Here is a 22,664-nt window from a genome sequence, read left to right as displayed (position 1 = left end):
ACTGCTCGGATGCTACCGTAATGATGGCAGTATAAGATCCCATACAGAACAAAACTAACAAGTCAGGAGAGGAAAGCTTTGTATTCAGCAGTACTAGAATCAATGGGAACCTGAAGCCTAGAGAATACCTGACAATAAAGCAGGAAACCCTAAAATATACCAAAGAGCAAAGATTTCAAGTACGACTGTACCATTTTCATGTACCACATTTATCTGTATACAACACACGTTTCCTCCCAAAATCAGCTCTCTGAAACTCGGGAGTGTGTCTTAAGCAGGGAAGATAATTTAACTTTGCAAGAACAGAAGCAGGGAGACACTGTGGTCTAATGGCTGCCAAGACAGCTGTGGTTTCTGGCCCAGCAGGCAGAGGGGGTGAAGCCCTGTGTTAACCCTTTCATTGCTGCTACTGGCAGAACTTTGTAACTTGTGTCTGAGGCAGAAATGAGCTGGCTCTTGGCAAGTGAGCTGCAGTATGCTGTTTGTTGTATCTTAAATTTTGTGGAATGAAAATAACCCTTTATTTTTTACAGAAACTTATATAAAGAACTATTTGCAGTAAAGAAGTAATGGTCTTGCTCTTGCAAGGGTTTGGGGCCTAGCCTTGTTGCTGTCTTGCCACACCAGGACGCTCCTGTTGCCTCACTCAAAATGTCTCCTAGGAGACCACATTCCTATATACAACGTATTTCCAGGGGACTTATTCTATATCAAAGTCATCCATGACTCCAGAAAAAAATCTTTTTTTTTCTAAATTCAGCCTTCCAAAAACAAGGTGCCATTCTTATTTGGAGGAGTGTGGTATGCAGGAAAATACTGTCTAGTCTTTTATTTCTATTCATGCCTTAAATATTGTCAGATTCACTATAATGGAGACTGTTCAAAACTAAGTGTTCTTCATATGCTCTCTAATCTGTTCATGCAGTTCTAAAAGTGCTTATTTTAGACACTATTTAGTGATTATAGGATCTATAACAAGTGGTTCTCAGGAAGGAAAACTAACTTTCCATCCTCTTCTTTGCTTATGCCAAGCATCCTGAAGACTTCTAAAGATGTGAACCACTGCCACTTCCAGGAGCATAATATAACATGATGGTAGCAATTAGAACAATTGCTTACATGGGAAAAGAGTAATGTATTTTTAAAGGTCTTCAATTCATTATTATAGGCAGAAGTGAGGAAAATCAGTACCATTTCAGTGGACAGATTGCTGATGACAAGTGGTCCACACTACACAGCTGGAGAACCACTGGCTGAGAAGTTGGACAGTCCTGGACTAAGTGGCTTGGGTTCACATGCCCAGCAGGTTACACCAGCAGGGGAAGTACACCAGACAGGCCAAACCAGTGCCAGCCCTAGTGCCTTCCCCATGCCACTCTTGCACAATGCACCCATACGGACCCATCCTCACCTTCCGCTCACCACACTGCACTGACCTGCTGCCTGGAGAAGGGACAGGAAGCGAAAGCCAGGAGGAGCTTGGAGATTCCAGCTGCTATTGTAGCCAGAGCAGTAGGAGGGAGTGGTGATGATTGGGTGGGAGCCCAAGGGCTACAATTTAATGCCTTGTGGGCTGCATGTGGTCAGTGGTCCACCAGATGGCCAGCCATAACTTAGCGATTTCTATCTTTAGGAAAGTTCTGGGGTTTCTTGGGGAGATGCCATGGCCACTGTTTTACTCACAACCTGGAGATGCCAAGAACTCTCCTATGGGAGGCTTTGCTAGAGCTTTAGGCCAACTGAGATTATGCTTTCATGACTTTGGACTTCAGATAGCAAAGTACAAATGTTTTTGTGTTCAATTCATCTCACACAGGTCTAAAAAAATTTAGGTACCTCTCCCATTTGCTGTTCAATAATTTGATGGGCCAGTTCCTCTATGGTTGCCATGATCTTTAATCACCAGAATTTCCTGTCAAAGAAAGAAGAAGATACTTAACAACTACAACCTTAGTTCTGAAAACATCTAGGTAATACAGAAAATATAGTTTATATAAAAATAAGTCATATGCAGTGGCTTGGGGTGAGTCAACTAAAGAATTTAAAGTATAAAAAAGCGTAAATGTGCTCTGAAAGTGATTCTGTATTAGTGGCACTATATAAGTTCTGTATTTATGTTAAAATCACATCCATTACATTGTACCTGGCTGAGAAGTAGAGACTTATGTCCTAAGAGCAGAACTGTATACTCACTATAAGATTTCAAAGTAGAATGCTGCTTTTTGACTATAATAATTACCAATAACACTGATCCAGGGAAGATGTAAATAAAGCTTTTGTAATTGCCAAAAATTGTGTTGAGGCACAAGTTAAAAAAAAGTTTGACTTGTTCTCCTAAAGTTGTACCGGTCTGGTTGAACTATAAGGAACAACTTAAACTATTTTTGTCAATAACATGAAGAATTTCTTGGAAGTCAGGAAACTGATCAATTTAATTTCACAGTCATAGCAAAATTTTAAGACAAGAAATTTGGCATAGGTTGAGGTTAGTTCCCCTCAAATATGAAGTGTGTAATGAATTACAGAATAGACTTTGACAAAGTTTATTTTAAAACATTTTATGTAGTATTACGCTTTTGAATCTAAGCTATGTTTGTTTAGACATGTGTCTATATTTTCATCAGGCAAGTATATAAGAGGGATATAAAAGTGTAATGAAGCTCCATAAATACACACTTAAAATCGTAACAGAAAACTGTATTCTAGAGCTATATAAAGGTGCTTAATACTGGTATGGCTATTCCTATACAGAAAGAGGAAGAACCTGGCAGAATAAAAAGCCAATTTCTAACTGTGTCCAAAAAGTGGATGGTAACAAGTAACTATTCTGGTTTCAAGAAAAACCAAACCAAGCCAAGCAAATTCTACTAGTACAAAATCTGTAAAAGACTAAACTTAAAATATGTAGGTTATTTCTTTTCTGTCTCTGATTCTTACAGAATCTCATCATCTCACACCTGCCATCTCAGAGGCCCTTGGAAAGTGCCAAAACAAACAAGTAAAATGATAAGTGTTTTATTTTGGAGCCCAGTCTGCTCTTAAAATTACCTGAAGTGGCCTTTATGAGTAAAAAGAGAAGTCCAGTCCCTAGCATTGTAGTATGCTTAACTCGCACAGAGAGAAAGAGAAACAGCATGGAACAGCACTTCGCTATCTCACCAGAAAATCCAGTAATAAAGAACTTGTTAGCACAAAAGAGAGCAAGAACTAAAGCAAAACATCAGATGTTTAAGTAAAAAAAATTCTCACTCTATAAAGTTTAACAAACAACACAGCATCAACACTATAGAAGCACACTACTGTTCACAAAAGAAACAGTGGAACTGAAACAATTACCCTATTTGAGATGAGCAGAAATTTTAAATGCGGATCTTGTAATAAACTGCGCTTTTGTTTTAAACAAAATGTCCTCAGCAGCAGAATAGGGCTTTACTTCCTCTCTTGTGGGCATGCACACGAACCATGATATTAGAGGACTGTCTGAAGTAGTATAGACTGATCTATAGATGTTGCTTGAGATTAGGGAACTGAGTTCAGTGGTAGATAACAACTCTGGCTAGATTTTGTTAATAAAGGTCTTTTATTAATACAAAGACAAGGGTTCATTGTCTGAATCCTACTCATAATCTATATATTATTTGATCTGACACTGTGAATGAAACACTGAAAGAAACATATTCATTGCAAATGCAAAGGATATTCCCATTAGATTCTATAAATAAATATACTTAAATTGCAGTCAAGCAATTTATTTAAAATCAAGCTTTTGCCCTCAAATAACTGACATAATTTTGCTACAGTAGCAAAACAAAAAAACCCCCAAAACATAAAAAACTGACCCAATTTGATTTTTTTCCCTAAAAGATCATTCATTTCCTTCTCCTTTCTTTATGGTTAATGGTCTCTCTGCAAGAGAGGAGCTGAACAAACTGTGCAAAATGTTAAACTTATTAGAAATAAAATTCTGTCAAATGCACAGAACAAACAGAAACCCATTTCTAGGTATAATCACCTCAAGAGTAACTTGCTTGAAAAAGGAACAAAACTTTCAAAGCAGGTTAATCTGCAAATTAATTGTTCCCTTTAAATAGCTGAGCGTGCTTTCACATGCCTTAGTATAAGGCCTCTTACATGGATATTTTCAAGTAGGCATAAAATAAAAGATTGCATAATTTTATGCAATAGTTTTATTCCACTGAATTTGTATTTTAACAAGCAATATACATGAGAAGCTCGTGCTAAGGAGTTCAGAGAGATTTTCCCCATCAGATAACTCTTGGTACAAGAAGATATTTTTTTCTGAAGATGATTTTTTTATTTAATGTATAACAGGAAACTGGCTCCAGTCCATTCCAAGTGATGAACGCCGGCAGGACGGGGTCAGAGAACAAACTTACCCTACCAGGACTGGTGGGGTTACAAGGCCACCACAGTGGCCAGAGAAGGGGTCCATATGCAGTCCGTGGAGAGGAAGCAAAATCCTGGCTGCACACTGTCACATGCATAGGGAGTAAGCCCTCAGGCTAGAAAACGGAGACACAGATATCTCCTGGAGAGGGGAACACATAGCAAGCTTGGAGTGCCATGTACACTGCATACAGACATGAAGCTGGAACTTCTAGCAGCAGCCTGGGGACATGGTAGCATTGCCTGTTAAGCTGGGGAGACGGGACTTGGACCAGCGAGTGAGACCTGGCGAGTGAAGAGGAACTCGACCAGTGGAAGGGCAAGTGCAGCTCCCAGGGAGGTAATGCATTAGGGGAGAGTGATTTCAGATAGCTGAGGAACTGATGGAATAATCCTGCAAGTTTGGAGCATTAGTTATCCGTCAGAAGAAGAGAAAATTAATTGAGTTTGTAAAATGTGTTGAGACCAATGAGTCTGGGGATAACTATTTTATCTTCTATGAATTATGGGAGACTGTTGAATTCCTTGGTAATTAATTGATCTTCTATGGCATTATGAAACGAAGCAATTGGAAGCAGGCCTACCTGACTGGACCAGGAACTAACTTAGGTACATCAAGCAAGGCTTGATGAGCTAACTGTGGCCAGCCCTGAAGGGAGAATTAGCCTGGATATGCCCAACTGGGAACTCAGTGGAAGTGACTACTGAGTCCATGGAGAGGTGGGTGGCTGGATAGTTAACTAGGCAGCAAAGGGGACTTCAAGTCTTGTTTATCCAGAGATGTCCAGTGGCCCTGCAATTGAACGATAGGGCTAATGAATTAAGGTGCTCCCCTTTCCAGGTACAAAAGGGAAGACACCTAGCTGAAAATGCATAAAAGTTGGATATGAAATTTTGTAGAACATGGGAATGGGGTGTATCCCGGACAGTGGACCCAGGGGAAATTACTGTCTGAAAGGGGACAGGAGCCCAGAGTTAAAACCACAGATCTTGGCCCCAGTTGGGAGCTGTAAAGAGCAGGGGTTAGGGGTGAGAGGAGTCCCCTGAGCTAGCAAAAAAAGAAGATGGTGGTGTAGGAGACCCAGTAGATCCGGAAAAGAGAGGCAGTCAGTCTCTGCTGCACCCTCGTACAGCATGATAATGCTGTATTTCAGGATCATCATCTTTTGCATCATCTCTATTCTTTTTCCTAAAGAAATTCAGATGGTGCCAGTGCTATTATTTCTCTGTCAGAAAGACAGCCATTCCTATAATGAAGCCTACTACTTCGGTCATGTTCTTAGCAGGAAAGTTTTTCTTCTTCTAGACTCACTCTCTCATGCTTCTGCAAATTTTTACAGGATTTGACCCTTGATTTATGAAGTACGCTCTTTTGGATCTTGACTTGCCAGGTGAATTTGAATGAGGAAACAGAAAAGAGACAATATACAGCCGTGTGTGAAAAAAGCAGAAGGCTCTCCCCTTGTACCAGCAAAAAGATGCTGAAGGAGAAGAGTATTCCATTCCCAGAAGGTAAGAGGTTCTATAATGAGGACAAAAATAAAGCTTTCCCTTCCAGAGACTGGAGAGAGGGGAAGGAGAAGAAGGGTGAAGCTTCCAATTTATCAGACTCTTACTAGCAAGGAACTGTTATGATAGACTATTTTCAAGTAATAACTATTGACAGGAGCCTGAAAGAATATGTAGCATCCTTCTACCTTCGAATCATTTCAAGACTGATATAGATTTGGACACTACACCAAGGTCTGACACTTACTCACTCCAGGAGCCTCCTTTCTTCCTCAGGTAATATCTGCAATGCACTGCAGTGTACGGTGCAGACGATGTTTAGACTGGTTGATTTAGTCCTTCAACTAGGGGACAACTTTTTCAAGTGCAATCACAAAACAAAATGACATGTTTTCATTTTGAAAGTATTTTTTGTTCCATGTACCAACACAAACCTTTGCGTACTAAGGTAAATGCACAATGATTAAAAGAAACTTCTATACATTATTCCTCTTCCCAGCGTTGACTAAACAGGTTGACTTTTACTGATTTCTAAGGTAAAAACCACAGGTAGAGTAATTAAATGCTGGTTTGTTTTTACATACTATTAGTTTTCCACAAACAGGATATTTTCCTTATACTAAACCCTTTTTAAAAAAAAACAACAAATAATATCTGTTTTATATTCTTTTATGGATGAAAAATCTCAGGTTTTCTTCATTAACTAATCTTCATGGGAAATATATATAACAATGCTTTTTATTGCTGTGGTTGACTGCAGGAAGAAAACCATTGTTTCGTTTGCCCACTGAATCCTGACTGCTATAAACTAGTGGCTATGATGGAGAATGAAGTGAAAGTATTGATGGTTTAGGACAGTGATTCTCAACCAGGGCATGATACTGATGATGCCATGCAGTATTAGCACTGATAGGTATGCAAACACATGATTCAAAAGGAATCCATAGTGTCAACAGCAGACCTCTTGTGGTCTTTTTTTAAAAGTTCTTTGCAAGAAAATAATTGCTCTGTTATTTTTCCATAGTCAAAAAATGAGTGAAAGCTAAGAGCAGGCATTTTCTGAGGGGTGCTGAGTCTAACATTGGCTGCTTTAAGTCTAAAAAGGGTGAGAGGCACTCATTGGTTTAGGGTATATTACTTTGTCTCAGGGTGCATTGATTTAAATCAGGGCAATTTAAATCATGATTTAAATCACCAAGGGAAAAACCCTGATATAACAATTGATTTAAATCAAGTTTCCCACTGATACTTCTTCATGTATTTCTTACATAATGGCACAAATCTGATCACTAAAACATGTTAATTTACAACTCAATACACAGCATTTTACAACATATGTCCTTAAACTTTTTTTTACTTTTCAAATTTTAGTAACTCCTACAGAAACATCATCACAACACTAAACATATGCTGTCCTTAAAACTTCTATAATCAGATTTCATCTGCCCTGCTCCCACTATCATTTTTATTCATAGACTGAAACAGAAATACAAGTTTTCCTGCTTTTTCAACTCCCTGTCGATTTATCAGCTTTGACTGAATACCAAATGATGAAAATAGTCTCTCTGTGCTTGCAGAGGAAACTACTGCTGTGAAAAGTTGGCTTAGCAACTGAAGGAACTCTGTTTCAAGGTGCCTGGCTAATGATTTCCACCTATTCAGGGGAGTAACTTTGTTCAAAACATCATCAGTAAACATGTACTGTTTAAATGGTTCCCCTCCAGCCCTGAAATTTATTATGACTGGCATAACTGAGGAGTGATTCTGAGATGCCCATGCCATGGCAGCAGCAGCATCTTCAGAAGTTATGCATCTACCTTTATATCTGAGGTTGAGAATGTTTGCAAGAAAATGAGGTAGAGTTAGCGCTTGATCCATTCGTTTCTTTATTGCCTGCAGTTTAACTTTCTGGTTAGGTATTTCTTTCTTCGATGTCTCTTGAAGTGCTTTCCAAATTTCAACAGCATCAGCAATGCAGCAACAATCTCTTTGAAGTTTGTTTAAGGCTATGGATATAGACTCCAGTATACTGAGCATATCCTCTACATTCCTCTTTAATCCAATGTTAGATACTTTGGATGAGATGCTTCCATCTATTTTATCACTGTTTTCTTCACAAATCTTTCTGAGAATAGGCCAGTTCTTAATAAATTGTTCCAAACAATCAACCACAGAATTCCATCGGATGTCTTGGGGGAGAATTAGTTTGGAACCTCCCGCTCTCTTCAGTGAAGATGAAGCAAAATGGTTGTTACGGAAGTATTTTACAACTTCAACAACATTTTCTTTGATTCCTGGAGAAGTACTTAAGTCTTTGGCTAAAAGATACATTAAATGATCACTGCAGTCATATGTTACTAAGGAGCATCCTTCCATTTCTTCTTCTAAGTACCTTCTCATCTTTGCCACATTTGCAGCATTGCCTGTGACAAAACTGTGCATGCGACAGTTGAATTTTTGTTAACAATTTTTTACAGCTTTCCCTGCCACTTTTTAAAATATTCTGCTGTGTGGGCATTTCTTGATGTAGCTATTGTTTCTGAAAGATATGCAACCCCATCTTCTGTGGTCACGCAAGCACATATTACTGAATCATTGTGTACACTGATCCACCCATCAAAACTTAAACTGGCAAATTTCCCCTCAGTATTTCTTGCACACTGTTCAAGTTCCTTCTTATACACTGTACGTAGCAACCCTCCACCACTCTGCTCTACCAGGTGGAGTGTAGCCTGGTCATAAGGACTCAACCACGTCAGTGAACTGTTTATTGTTAATGCGAAAAGCAGAATTTGTGGCATAAGTGAACTGAGCAATCTTTTCATCTACAGTGTCTTGCTGGTATTTGCTGGTCCTTACTACAAACCCATCCATGGTGGTGGTTTTACTGGACCACTGAAATCTTTTGCTTGTTACTGATACTTTGTTGTCTGAAATACTTTTAGCAGCAGTGCTGCAACTAAATGCACCAACAGGTGACTCTGAAATTGTCACACATAGACAGTCAAAGTCTCTTATGCTTAAACAGGATCCTGAAACAAAAATGATTTTTGAATAGTCATTCTTCTCAGTTCTTCTCACTCTATTATTTAGTTAATCATTTACATTTTTCAGCAAGGATGCAGATCCAATTCTAAATTACGAAAAAAGCTAAGACTGACTGCACTTAGAGCACACTTAATTTTGGAGTAAGCCCTGTTGAACTCGCTGGCACTTCTGTTTTCTGAGAAAACAAGTGTAGGATGGGGTTTCTTTGGGAAAGCTGAGTTATGCTTAAGTAAAATAGGAAATAGACTTATGGCATCACCATTATGACCTGGGGCCATGACGTTCCAAAATAAGGGGCATGCATTATGTAATATAAAATAAGAAAATGACACCCAGTGGCAACACCTTTCTGTACCGTAAACTTGGGTGACAGATTCTAAACCTAGTTAACTAATTAAACAAGCCATAAGGATAAGCTAAACTAAATTTTTTTTTCTAGCAACATCCAACATAGCAAACAGCTTGGGAATGTACTTGTTAAAAACACACTTATACTAAAAGGCATAGAGTCTTGAAGAATGAGGCATTGCAAAGTGAATTATTTAATTTACTAACCAGTTGATCCACATTGTTCTTCAGACATATCCACATCTTCATCCACATCATTTTCTCCCAATAAGCAATTTTCATTATGATGTTTCATTGTTGCAACTAAGCCCTGCATCTCCTTCTTCCACTACTTACACTTGACATGTTTTCCTTTTTTACCCAGAGAAGGAATTTCTTCAAAATATTCTCAGATAGGGTCTCTCTTATACCCAGAAGCCATGACAGTTTTCTGTGGCAAAAGTATGGGGGAAAGAGGAAGCTGTATGTACTAGTGAATAATGTCTTCCCTTTTTTTCCAGTCCACTCCACTATTCCTTTCTACTCTGCCTCCATCCTTCCCTATATTGTGTTTCTGTCTTTAAGACAGCATCTTAACTAACTCCTCCACCTTGCTTGGCCCAGCTCCACCACCACATAAGCACAGAACAACAATCTTACCCAGGCCATGTCTTTACATGTGACTTTAGTCCACTGAGAAACAGAAACTGAAAGCCGAGAACTTTCAAGAAGCAAGAGCTGGTAGTTAGGCTGGACAGACAGAGTAGAGCCATTTTCATGAGATGAAAAACTGAAATGAATGCCCATGTTAGATTGGTAGGTAATTTAATGTGTGCAAGTGTGACAGAGCCATCAATTCATTTTTATGAGACTGTAAGTGTAGGTTTAACATGTTTGTGATGAGATTTAACTGTAACTGTTATTTTTTAAATGAGAGAAATTTAGTATTTTATTGATGATTAAAAAATAAAAAACACCGATAAATTAAAAAATCCATTTTTTATTTAAAAAATTTATTTTTATCCACCCTGTTTTGTCTGCATGTGAAAAAACAAAAGCAAATTAGTTTACCCACAGACACCTGTGTGTATTTTTCTCTTCAGATGTTCTCTTGGATAAATTATTTGCAAACTGCTGATTTGTTTTGTTTTCTAAAGCAAATCATGAATATTTTTACCATATGCATTGTTCAAGAAGTAGACACACAAGGTGAACTGTGCACACAAAATAAATCACAACAGGACCTGGATAGCAAACTTTATTCTCCAGAGCAGAGCCACCCAATTTGTGGCCAGTGTGAGAGATGTGGACCCTGAAGGATAAGCATGAGGCCCACAGGGTCCTGCTGTGTTGCCACTTCCCTGCCCCACTCCTGACACAGCAGCTGGAAGGGAGGCGGAAGTGTTCAACTGTGCCCATGGCAAAGGGAGTTTGTGTGTACTGCAGGTGGGAAATGTGGCCTGCATATGGGGTGTTTGCATGTGGCAGTGGAGAGCTAAGCTGCCTGTGCTGGGCAGGGGGGAAACGGGGGAGGGGGCAGTTGCATGGTGCGCACAGCTAGGTGTGGGGAGATGTGCTGGGCTTCCAGGCTGCCTGTGCTATGAAGCTGCCTCTGTAGCCTGCACGGCTAGGGGTGGGGAGCCAGCTGCCCAGTGTGCCCCAGCCCTGCATGGACAGCTTGGCTTCTGCCTTTCCCAGCAACCCTGTCAATTTCAGCCATGCAGGCTAGAGCCAAGGTTGCCTGTTACAGTGGTGCATAGCAGGGCAGGAGTGCTGGGAAGCCCTGCTCCCCTTCCAGCTGTGCAAGCCACATGCACAGCAAACCCCACTCCCAGATGTGCTTATCACACAAGTGAAGCCAGGCTGCTTGTGCAGGGTGGGTGGAGGGAGGGGGTGGCCTGCAAGGTATATGCAGCTCAGAGTCAGGGCAGGGGTCATGCTGCCCTCACGTGGGGAGGGCAGAAGGGGAGGGGGGGGGGCAAAAAGGAAGGAGAATAACTGGACAGCCCATACAGCACACTTTAGGAAAAAGAGGAAGAGAGGCAGCCTGTGCTGTGCAGGGCACCCACACAGCACGTGGCTCCCAGGTTTGCGGTACGTGCACAGCTTATGCCTGTTGCCTGGAAGTTGGACAGCCCTGCCCTGGAGAATGAATGTGGAGGGGAGGTGTATGCACGCATGTTTGCAACTGATTACTTTTATCTCCAGCTTAACAACTATTTGATAGGAGTGAACCGATGGGGATTTTCTTGGGCAATACCAATAGCTGATTATTCAAGAGGGATATACCAATCCCATAGCCAATTTACAGGAGGAAGGCAGTGGGGTGGGGACTGGAGCTGGGGGCACTGCCTACCCAGGGTGGTGAATGGGACCCCAGAGCTGGAATGGGGAACGGGATGGAGATGCAGGTGGGTCATCCAGGGATCAGTGTTCTGGTGCTTAAAAATGGTGGTGGGTGCACTTGAACTAAAGTTCATCAAGTGAGCTTTAGTTAAAGCACCACCGCTATAATTTTGAAGCATGGGGACACTTTCAGGAGCAGAGTGAGGGCGGAGGCAGGCTGCCTGCTGCAGACTTGGGGTTCTCCACCCTGTTGTCTTTGCTTCAGTAGCCGTATGCTGGCTGCACCACATCCCCTGGCTGCCCAGCAGTGGGAGGCACAACTTGCTGCCCCCACTGACAACGGATGGGCAGGGGATGCACGGCCAGTGCACAGATCCCAGGGCAAAGGTATAAGGGCGGAAAGCCCCAAGCCCACAGCGAGCAGCCTGCCTCTGCCCCAAACAGAAATCTGGTGAGAGCACATGACCACCATGCCTCTCCCAGGGGTGTGCAATGACAGGGAACCACCTTCCTCCACACCCACTCCCCTGCACCTCCTGGACAAGCCATCCACAGCCGTCCTACTCCCTGCCCGGGGTCCCATTCACTGCCCTGGCTGGGCAGCGACCCTCGCCCCAGCCCCTGCCCCACTCCATCCCTCACTGTGGGATCTGTACCACCCACACTTCTTCCCCTCCACAGACTTACCCACAGGGTGCTGCTCTCCATGCTGGCTGGCTGTGCTCCTGGGCACATGTATGTATGTGGATGTGCACATGCATATGGTGTCCAGGGGCTCCAGCCAGAACACATTTTATTTATCGATACATTATCAACTACACTTGCCAAAAAGGCCGATAACTGATCATTTTAATTTCCCTTTTATCAGTGCTGATCCGATATGGCACTGATATGTCGATTTACTTCTACTATTTAATCATTGTTTGAGTCTTGCAGATTATGTAATCCTGAGTGATATGGATATGGAATAGTTTTAAATATGCAAACATTTATTACTGTTGGGTAAGGCCAAAACACATTTTGAGCAGACGCCTCTTATTTATTCCAAATGGGTTGTGATATGAAATGTGGACAAGTGTTCCTTAAACCTATAAAATGAGATTTTTTGGGACCTAACTTGATGCCAAATGCAGGACAGGATGGATGGATGGATGGATGGATGGATAGATAACTACAGTTAATTGTTTCAGGTCAGTACTTCAAAAACATTACATCTAAATAAAAAATGAAAAAGATGAACTGTGTTCCTGACAACTATATAAGCAGGTGTAGACAAGGAGCTCATAATTATATTCATCTACACACAAAAGTTCGGTTCAAATTTGTGAATTCAGCTTTATGCTAGTAAAAAATTCTACAACAGCCTACAGAGTAGCATTACAGATTCATTGTAATTACAGTACATTTGCTTATAGGATAACTTGCCACTGTGGTTAATTTGATAGTTTTTCAATTCCCTGATAATTATTAATTCCTGGTAATGGGTCACTAATGTATAATTTACCATTTTTTGTATTCCCCTTGGACCTTAACCACAATTTACTGCATTAACTTTCATAGCACTCTACTACACAAAAAGTTTGTTTTCTCGATGTGATTACTAAACCTAATTGCCTATTCTGCTGCACCTCTTTTGTCTTACAAAGGGCTCCTGGGATATGGGTTTTCCACTTCCCACGGAAAAACAAAGTAAACCGCAGAGGCAAACACAGATTTCTTGTTTTACCAGGCAAATCTGTGCATTTTGCAGTTTTGCAATGAGCTCCCTGCAGGCTGGCAGATTTCCAGCCTACAGGAAGCTGAGAGGGAGTGGGAGGAAGGCAGTGAGATGGGGCACCACATGCATGTACATGCACATAGCTTGAGGCAGCCTGCAGAGCAGCTCTAGCAGGTAAGTGGGGAGAGGAGACTGGGATTGAGGCCACTGTAGTAGGGCAGGGAGGGAGCTGGGCAGGCCTGGGCTACTGCCCAGCTGGGTGGTGTTTGGGGCCCAGGGCCACAGTGCATGGCTGCAAGGCCCTGGTGGGAAGCAGGACAGGGCCATGGGTGGCTTGTCCAGGGGAGGGCCAGCTTCCCGCTGCCGCACACACTTCTGAGGGGCAGAGGGGGACCAGTGCCCCCCAGATCTGTATGCAAGGCAGGCACAGGCTGCAGGCTCGGGCAGTGAGAGCAGCAACATGGGGTTGCACCCCTCAAAGCAGCAGCATGCTTAGGAGATGCATCACCAGGGCAGCACGGAGCTTGCAGTGGCAAGCAGCTTCTCCACATGGCCCCACTCTTCCCTGCCATGCCGAGTTGTGCCTGCTGGGCTAGAGGCCCTGGGTGAGGGAAACAGGGTAGGAGCCTGAGCCTGCGCCTCCCCCACGTACAGATCTGGGGGTTGCGGGTCCCCCCGCCTGAGCCCACAGCAGGTGGGAGTGAGGGCAGGGGGCTGCAGGCTGAGGTCCATAGCCCTGGCAGCTGGGGGCACCCTCTGGCAGGGCTGGGGGAGCAGGGGCACCAAAGCTGTGAGGGTTATGGGGGGGCAGGGGGAGTGAGTGAGAGGCACGGGCAGGGCTGGAAGGGCTATGGGGTGGCCTTTAATTTTAATAATGGATTTTGAGTTTTTTTTAATTAGAGAATTTGTGAATTTTTTTAATAAGGGAAAAACATCTCTGGTGATAACACTTCTCCACTCCTAGTTCACAGCCATCCTCCATCCCTCCAGGCAGATTTTTTGCATTTATATGGAGTCTTCTCTCTGGTATTTAGCTCAGTCTGTGTCTGCCTCTTAGACTTGAGAAAGGACATTTGATGCCCAAAAGCTTGTCCAACAGCTCTTGCACCTAGACAGTTGGCCTAATACACAATATATCAAAAAAAATCCTTGCCTTCCATACATTTCCCAGACCACCATGGCTACAACAACATTCCAACATTACTACACCCATGAGTTTCCATAAATGTAAATTTAAATTATAAATTTGACAGCATGGCTAAAGGAAAACCAGAATAATTTAAATTTGAAGCCATTTCACATGCTTGGTTAATGATATTACTGTCTTTCACTCTTCTTTAAATTACTATCCTTTCCTGCTGCTATACCAACTTTCTTTCTTAACTCTCTTCAAATGTCTCACATTTGTTTGTAGTTCTCACCTTAAAAGTCTTGTTCTAATTTTTTATTTCGTTTCTCCTCCTGGTCACGATAGTCTTCCCAGTTCTAACAACCCTCTTCTGCTAATTTTGTCAGTTTATCTCCTTTTTTCATATCAACATGGCACTTGATAAGAAAAGATTTCTTCAATTACCTCCTTTCACAAGAAAGATTTCTTCAATGCTAATACAGCTGCATAAAGAATCGAGATGTATTAGTGGTTTTATGGTCACTCAAGGTGGAATAGGATTGTGTTTAACAACTTACCTAGAGCCTGCATTAGTACTACTTATGCTTGACAAAGAACTTCTTGCATTCAAAAACCTGTCTAACTCTATCCCAACTATACAGTTGGTCCAATAAAAGATACCACCCTAAAAAATCCTTGCCTTCTGCATAAGTACTACTTAAGCATCTTATAGTCGGAACAGAATCTAAGCTACAAAAGCTGAAAATTGAGCAGTCAGCCCCGCTTGGCTAGTGGCATTTGACTCTGTTACGGCCAGTACAGAGGAACTGAGGGACTGTCTTGTACTGTTAACTTGAGGTATAATTTCAGTTCTCCCCAATCTGACACTGGTCCACAGACAAAAAAAACCCACTAACTCTAAGCAGTGCTTTACATTCAAACAGGTTGATTCATTAGAGGGAATGGGGTTAGAGTGTAGAGAAGCAGGGCTGGAAGGGACTTCCCCAGGTCATCTATCCAAACCCCTGCTTGAGACAGGATCATTCCTGTCTGAACCATCCTATACAAATCCATAAATTAACTTCTTCATAAAACTAGTCAACCCTGACAAAAAAAACACAAGCCATAACACCCTAACCTGCCACAGGTAAAGCAAGAGGACCATGGCAACTAACGTCTTGCTTCTCTAAAAGGTTAATAAAACATTCAAGAGACCCCAGGTAGATGCCATGCCCTCACTACAAAACCCTCATGGTCCATAGCAATCTGATCATCAAGTAAAACTTCCTGATGTCAAATATGATGACTGGTCTGACCCTGAGCAGAGGGACAAGACCCTCTAGGCAAGAATCTCTAGCTTTAAGTACCAGCAGGAGCACTGGCACACCCCAGTCAAAATCCCTAACTTTGGCTGCCACCAATACTCAGTGCCTTGGAGGAAGGCTTAAAGCCTCCCTGTTGTCCATCCCCCCCATCCCACCCCACCCCCATGTAGTATCAAGAGGGAAGGGTGTGTGTGTGAAATTCCCTCTCAGACCCACGTGGCAACCAGCAAAGCCCAGAAGCATGAAAAATACCCATAGTCAGGGTTACCATATTTCCAGTTCCAGAAAAAGAAAGAGGACAGCTGTTGCAGGGAGCAGGAGGGAGGGCAAATGCCCATCAGTCCAGACTCTCAGCCCCCTGGCGCTGCCAGTGCCCATCACTCCCAAACCTAGTCCCCCACCCCCCTGGGCAATGCTGGTGCCTCTCACTCCCAACCCACAGCCCCCCGTCCCTGCTGGTGCCCCTCAATCCCAACTTTCAGCCCCCTAGTGCTACTAGTGCCGTGCACTCCAAACCCACAGCCCCCTGCTCCCCACAGCCTTGCCAGATGGGGCCCCCAGCTGCCCCTGCCCTGACTGGGCTGGAGCACGGCAACTGCAGCTCATGCGGGCAGCAGTGGAGCGAGTCTGGCCCTGCGCAGGCTGGAGGGAGGAGGGGAGTCCTGTGGCCAGAGATGACCCAAGCAGGGTGTGGGGTGACAAGCAGCTGGAGGCAGCTGATTCAGCCGGGGGGAAGAGGAGCTGAGCAGCCGAATCTGAAGCCCATGGGTGGCAGCGCAGAGTCGCTGCGGCTGCTCCACTCAGCTCTGTGGGCCCCCCACAAAGCATGGGGCCCAGGGTGCTTGTCCCAATTTGCCCCCCACAATGGCAGCCCTGCCTGTAGCACTCCCTGCCCTAGGCTGGGGCTCCCATACTGTGCCAGGAAGCCTGACCAAAAACTCCCACCCTCCCCAACCCCTAGGCAGCATCTCCCAGCTGCCCCGCCTCCGTAAGCATGGGCACTGACCCCAGTGCCACCAGCCCAGCCACGCAGCTCCCTGGCCCCCTTGCCCTGCCAGAGGGGCAGACGCTTCCCCCATCCCCTGCCACACCCTCAGTACTTAGACACCATACCCCCGTGCTGGCAGGCATCTGCCCCCACCCGCACACAACAATCCCCAAACCCTTGCCCTCCAACCCTCAACCCCATAGATTTACCTGCAGCCAGCTGCTGGGGCTGCTTCCACCACCATGCCTGGCTGCATGCTGGCCACGAGAGTGTGCATGTGCAGACGGAGGTGGTGCCTCTTACCTACAAATCGCCCCAAGCAGCTCCTTGCAAGCTGGAAGGCTACCAGCCTGCAAGGGGAAACCCCTGGTTTCCTCCTTCATAGAGAAAATTTCCATTTTCCCACAGCAAATGGAAAACCCAGATCCCTGGTAAACAAGGATGCCTCCAAGGCAAGCCAGGAAATGCAGTTCCACTAGCAAAATCCCAGAGATTTGTTCATATTTCAAAAAACTGCCCGGAGAGAGATCCAAGGACCCAAAAAGAGGACATGTCAAGGAAAACATGGATGTATGTTAATGTTACTCAGAGTATCACATAGGCATATTTGCACCTAGATAGTCTCCAATCCAACCTCATCTTTGAACACTGCCAGTGATGGAGAGTCCACAACTTTCCTAGGCAGCCTTTCATTGCCTCACTGTTGTAACAAGGAAGAAGGTTACAGTCTGGACCTACTTTGCTGCAACTTCAAGCCATTGCTCTGCATCTTACTCTCTGCATCAAGAGAGAAAATGTATTTTCTCTCTTCTTTATGGAAGGCCTTCAAGTATTTGAAGACTGCTATCATGTACCCTCTTGAAAGCACCTTTTCCACAAACTGAACATGCTTAGTCCCTTCAGCCTCTTGTATGACTTGCTTTCCAAGCCCTTTATCAGCTTTGTTGCCCACCTCTGGACCCTCTCTAACTTCTCCGTGTCCTTTTTAAAATGTGGAGCCCAAAACCACATGCAGTATTAGATGGAGGCCTAAGCAATGCCAAGCAGAGAGGGACTATCACCTCCCACAATTTACCTACCGCATCCCAAAACTGCATCTTCATCACACTGTATTCATATTGAGTCTGTTTTCTACCAAAACTCCTAGATCCTTCTCCATTGTGTCACCCATTTTGTAGTTGTATTTTTTGCTCATTCTTCCTGAGGCATAGCCACCTTGCATCTGTTGAGACCCCTCTGAATTGCACTCCCATCTTACAACATGTTTGCAATTTTCCCAGTTTCACATCATCTACAAACTTTCTCAGGAAGCCTTCTATGCCAGCATCCAAATAATTACAAACACACTGAACAAAACTGGGTCCAGGACAGACCTGTGTATGACTCCATTAGAATCCTCCTGCCATTTTGAAGCTTGCTGTTGCATGAACTAATAACATAATGGAAATACACTAGCTGCAGTTCCAGTTCTTGTCAGCTGCTACTTTAACCAATTATACTGCTGGTCAAATTACTGTATGGCTGCAATGCAGTTCCTTTTGTGGTACCTTTGCAATATTTACGGTTGTGTAAGGGTCTACTTACATCACAGTTTCACAATTTTTACAGAAACCACAAAAAAAAAGGAATTTTTCATGTGATCACTGTGAAAAATGTTTCTTGAGATTTTGTGAGAAATTGCTTGAAAAGAAAAAGCTTACCAGAATACAAAGAAAGCATGTCAATCCCTGCAGCCACACAGCATGTGGTTTGAGGGAGAGCTACTGAGAGGCTGAGCCAGTAACGTAGACTCAGTAGAGGTACCAGTCAGGAAAGCGAAAGACTTTTGGCGCATCTTTTAAGAAACCAGATGCAATGCTGCAGCAATGCTGTATTCTGAAGATGAGTGAAAAGAAATCCAAGAAAGCTAAATACATTTTAATTCAGGATCATGTAAGGCAGTTCCCCTGTAGGAACCCTGTATGCAGTTGGTGGTAAATTGTTTTGTTCATTGTGCAACATGACTGGATGTTTTGAGGAAAAATAGCACTGCTTGGCATTTCAGGTTTGAATCGGATATAAAGTGAAAGGTTACTGTAGAGGCTGAAGGTCAGAACAAGAAAAAAGTGAGTATGTTCTCAATCTTCAAAAGAACCACTGAAAGCAGTTTGATAAGAAGAGAGGCTACATTTGTGCTACTGAAAGAATTAACAGCTGGCAACATTCTTCTGGAGAAAATTGATAGGACTAAATTAAGGGACTACTTGAACAAACACATGCCAAATGCTGGCATTTTCCCACATGCATACAAGTTTTACCCAGGTTATCTACCAGGAGTAATTGCTTCACATGTTCAGTCTACAAAATCTGCATTGGCAGAATATGAATCAATCTTGATTCTAGTAGACAAAGCAACAGATGCCCAAAAGAGCTGGACAAACCACAACCTGCCTGTTTTTCCAACTGAGCTGGTTCACCTCGTGTCTGTCAATTATTCCATCATGGCACAAGCTATAGAGAAAGAAGGCTGTTGTCAACTACAGGTTAGAATTTAACAAGATCTCAGCATTTCTGTCTTATAATGCAACATATACACGCAAAACTTTTTGATGTGCTCCAGAGAATGATGCCTAATGCAATTCAAGTCACTTGCAATGCACACATCCTTTTTCTAGTAAGTGACATCTGGCGCACAAGTTTTCATGATGTGCATAGCCTGGTTTCCTCTTCTAAAAAGGCATTCAAACATTGTCCAGGCTGTAAACTTTGATGCAGGGAGTACATCACCAATCAAAGCGGGGATCTACATGTGACTGTGTCACTTCAGCCAGAGCTAGTGCTTACAAGGTGGAATCTGTGGTTTAACATAATCTGTTACCACACAAAAAATAAGAAGTACTCCCAGCATTGTGTGCAAGGAGCTTGAAATCACACCTGGTACACAGTGTATGCTTAAGCTATGTGATCTTTTAAGACAGGATGACATTGAAGATCAAGTTTTGTGGCTAAAAATGTGATCCAGTTCATGGAGCTTCTAATGCGGTTTCAAGGCTGGCAAGCTGTGATCCACCAATAAAGCACACCATAAACTGACAGAATTGATAAATTGACTGAAAACATAGCATCACAGCAACTTTCAAACGGTCAACATGAAAGCCAGCAAAGACAAGGACTGTTACAGGCAATAGCTGCAAAAGTTGAATCAGTACTACAAGTACAATCAAGTCACTACCACTGCAGTTTAAACAGTTGGCTGCCTCCTTTTTTAATGCTGTTTGCATTTCTTACCTCAATCAGGTGCCTTTTCTGAGTTTTGACACTCAGCTACTGGAATCAATCCCTGAATGGCAGAAAGAATATGACAAGTAACATGCTGCTTACATGAACTTTGTCAAAGAGTGCTAGATGCCTTTGACTGACTGTATTTTGGGAGTCTGTTTCTCATTGGTTTCCATACCTCTACAACTTGGCAAAATACTGCCTCACCATTCCAACCAATTCAGTGGATGCAGAACATGCAATTTCTGTGTACGGACAAGTGTTCATGTTGCAGTGACAGAGGATCTCAGTGGCAACTGCCAAAAAACGCTCCATGCTAGTATTTAACAACTAACATGAATTGTTTCCATCAAGGTTAGCACTATTTAGTATCACTAAACTTTTTGTAGAACACCAATAATTAATTATGATATTAGATACAATTCATATGGTGTATAAATTTATATTTGTACTATATTACCATTTAGATTTAAATATAACACTGAGATTTACAATAATGCAGTAACGTATTTGATATTTCCAGACTGCTATTTAATTATGCCACAGTTTTTGCCTCAGCCAATCAGCAGCAAGGGGCAGGGCCACAGGGCCCCTCAGCCAATCAGCAGCAAAGGGGGCTTCACTGCAAAAATAAGGCAAAATTGGCTCAATGTGCCACAAGCAGCCCACAAAAATCCCTTTGTCCTGCCATGATTTAGGTAGGTCCTTAGTCATAATCAATCAGAGATCATAATCAACCAGTTCATCCCACCCTTCCATGTCTACATTTTTAGCTGACACAAAAGCCATCCACACTATTTTTCATAATCAAATCAGCAGACTACCCATCTCTCCTTCCAGATCTGTCCCTTATAAGCAGGAATAGAGAACTGCAGGACTATTGCTGGAAGAATTCCTGTTCTTGAGGCCTGTGCAAATAGGCATGTTCCAACTATATTGCAGAGAGGGGCAGGCTAGGAGGTGAGCAGTGTCAAGGTAGATTTCATACATCGAATTTCAAAATTGCCAATACTGGGTTAGACATTCACTAAAAAGTTGAGCTCAAGGATTCACAAAACAGATCAGTTCTGCAACCTTTTAACAGAGGCAAGCTGAATTAAGGGAGCTTGGTCAGAAAGTGAACTACTCTTTCTGACCTAACTGCTGCTGCCACCAAAGTTCACCCTTCCTTTGCTGCATGCTGCCAACAATTCAGCTCACTGATAATGTCCCCGCTCCATAGGTCAGATAACATTGCTTGGTGGGGTTAGACCTGGCCTGTGGACTACAGGTTGTCAAGCCCCAGTACAGAAGGTCAGTAGGCATGGACTTTAGGATGAACATGACTTAATGTAAGCATGATTTACTCAAGAGAAATCTGAGTGCACTATCTCGAGTTAACTGCAGTAAAGAATCTTGCTTCTCCACACTGTGACCTTTGGTGAAAGGTCCAAGCAGATTTTGTCAGTAACCTCTCACCCAGTCAAGCAGCACTGTGATGAAACACGCTGCTGCATAGCTCTGCCTGGATTACCTCCTGCACCAAAAGAAGTATAGCCACATTTTCATGGTGCCACACCTGAGCTTCTTAGCTCACCCACAGAACTAAGGCAGCTTATGGTGCAGGAGGCAGTGTTCACACAGCAGCATGCATGTTTCAGCCAGGCACCGTCTGGTTCAAGTGCAGCCCCAGCGGGACATGTTCTGAACTTACGCATGTAGGGAACGTTCTTATGGTATATCAAGTCTAGGCAAAGGCAAATACTTACAAAGGCAACAAGTATTAAAAGAAAGAATTATTTTAAAGAGCCTGTAAGAGCTGTTGGCAAGCTGACATTGTAGCTCAGCCTAATCTGGTTAAAATGATAGAAGTTACTGCAGTTATGTCTGTATTAAGGCACCTGCTATTAGGCCTGGATTGCTGTTACTACCAACAGGAAATTTCAGGTGATAACATGCTACTGCAAGCAAAACTTCTGATTGCGAGTTTCTTAGGGCAGAAATTCAGTATCATGATAGCATTATTCTCGGGATTGTATAACATTCAGGAAAAATAACAAAAATGTATCAGCCCTTTCATTGGGGCAATTAATACCAGTCAACAAATATTACGATACTCCAAAGTGATGGAAACTATTTTATAGAGAATGATAACAAGAGTCTGAGACAAAGCTTACATCTGGATACCTAGCAAGCAGGTGGGGTTTCATATACTAGAACAGGGGCAGGCAATTATTTTGGGCAGAGGACCACTTACCGAGTTTTGGCAAGTTGCTGAGGGCCACATGGGTAGCCCCGCCCCTTGACAGGTGCCCCACCCCCTGGTCACCATCTTGGGACCAATGTCCTAGGTCCAGCAAAGCGGCCCCTCACCCGCCCCATGACCTGCGCTCCCTGCTGCAGCTACTTGCAGCCTGCATGCAGCTGCCCTGAACAGGCACAGGCAGCCCCATGCGGGCTGAGAGTGGCTGCAGTGCAGGGCGCCAGCCATGGGGCGGGTGAGGTGTCACTTTTCCCATGCTTAGCACTAGCTTGTAACCCAGCCCTGCATGGGCTCTGTGGCGCAGCCCCGACGGGCGAGCCCAATGGCAGCAGCTATGGTCCCTCTGCTTCCTGTGCTGGGGCAAGCCCAAGGGTGGCGGTGGCAGCCTC

General features: G+C 43.3%; 1 protein-coding gene across 4 annotated transcripts in view; it reads right to left on the bottom strand.

Annotated features, from left to right (window-relative positions):
- The window catches only part of NR2C1 (nuclear receptor subfamily 2 group C member 1), a 102,416-nt gene that overhangs the window by 59,126 nt on the left and 20,626 nt on the right, over positions 1-22,664 (bottom strand). For 3 of the 4 annotated variants that reach the window (XM_019515071.1, XM_019515068.1, XM_019515070.1), the window contains exon 3: positions 1,837-1,912. The exons of the other annotated variant lie outside the window; for it this stretch is intronic. In XM_019515071.1, coding sequence (XP_019370616.1) covers positions 1,837-1,890 — 54 coding nt within the window. In that variant the 5' untranslated portion in view covers positions 1,891-1,912. The remainder of the gene's footprint in view (positions 1-1,836; positions 1,913-22,664) is intronic. 4 annotated transcript variants of the gene reach the window in all.

The sequence above is a fragment of the Gavialis gangeticus genome, unplaced genomic scaffold, assembly GCF_001723915.1.
Source record: "Gavialis gangeticus isolate Ggan-Ray unplaced genomic scaffold, GavGan_comp1, whole genome shotgun sequence".
Lineage (NCBI taxonomy): Eukaryota > Metazoa > Chordata > Crocodylia > Gavialidae > Gavialis > Gavialis gangeticus.
The sequence above is the reverse complement of the archived record's forward strand: the minus strand, read 5'-3'. Positions and strand labels throughout refer to the sequence as shown.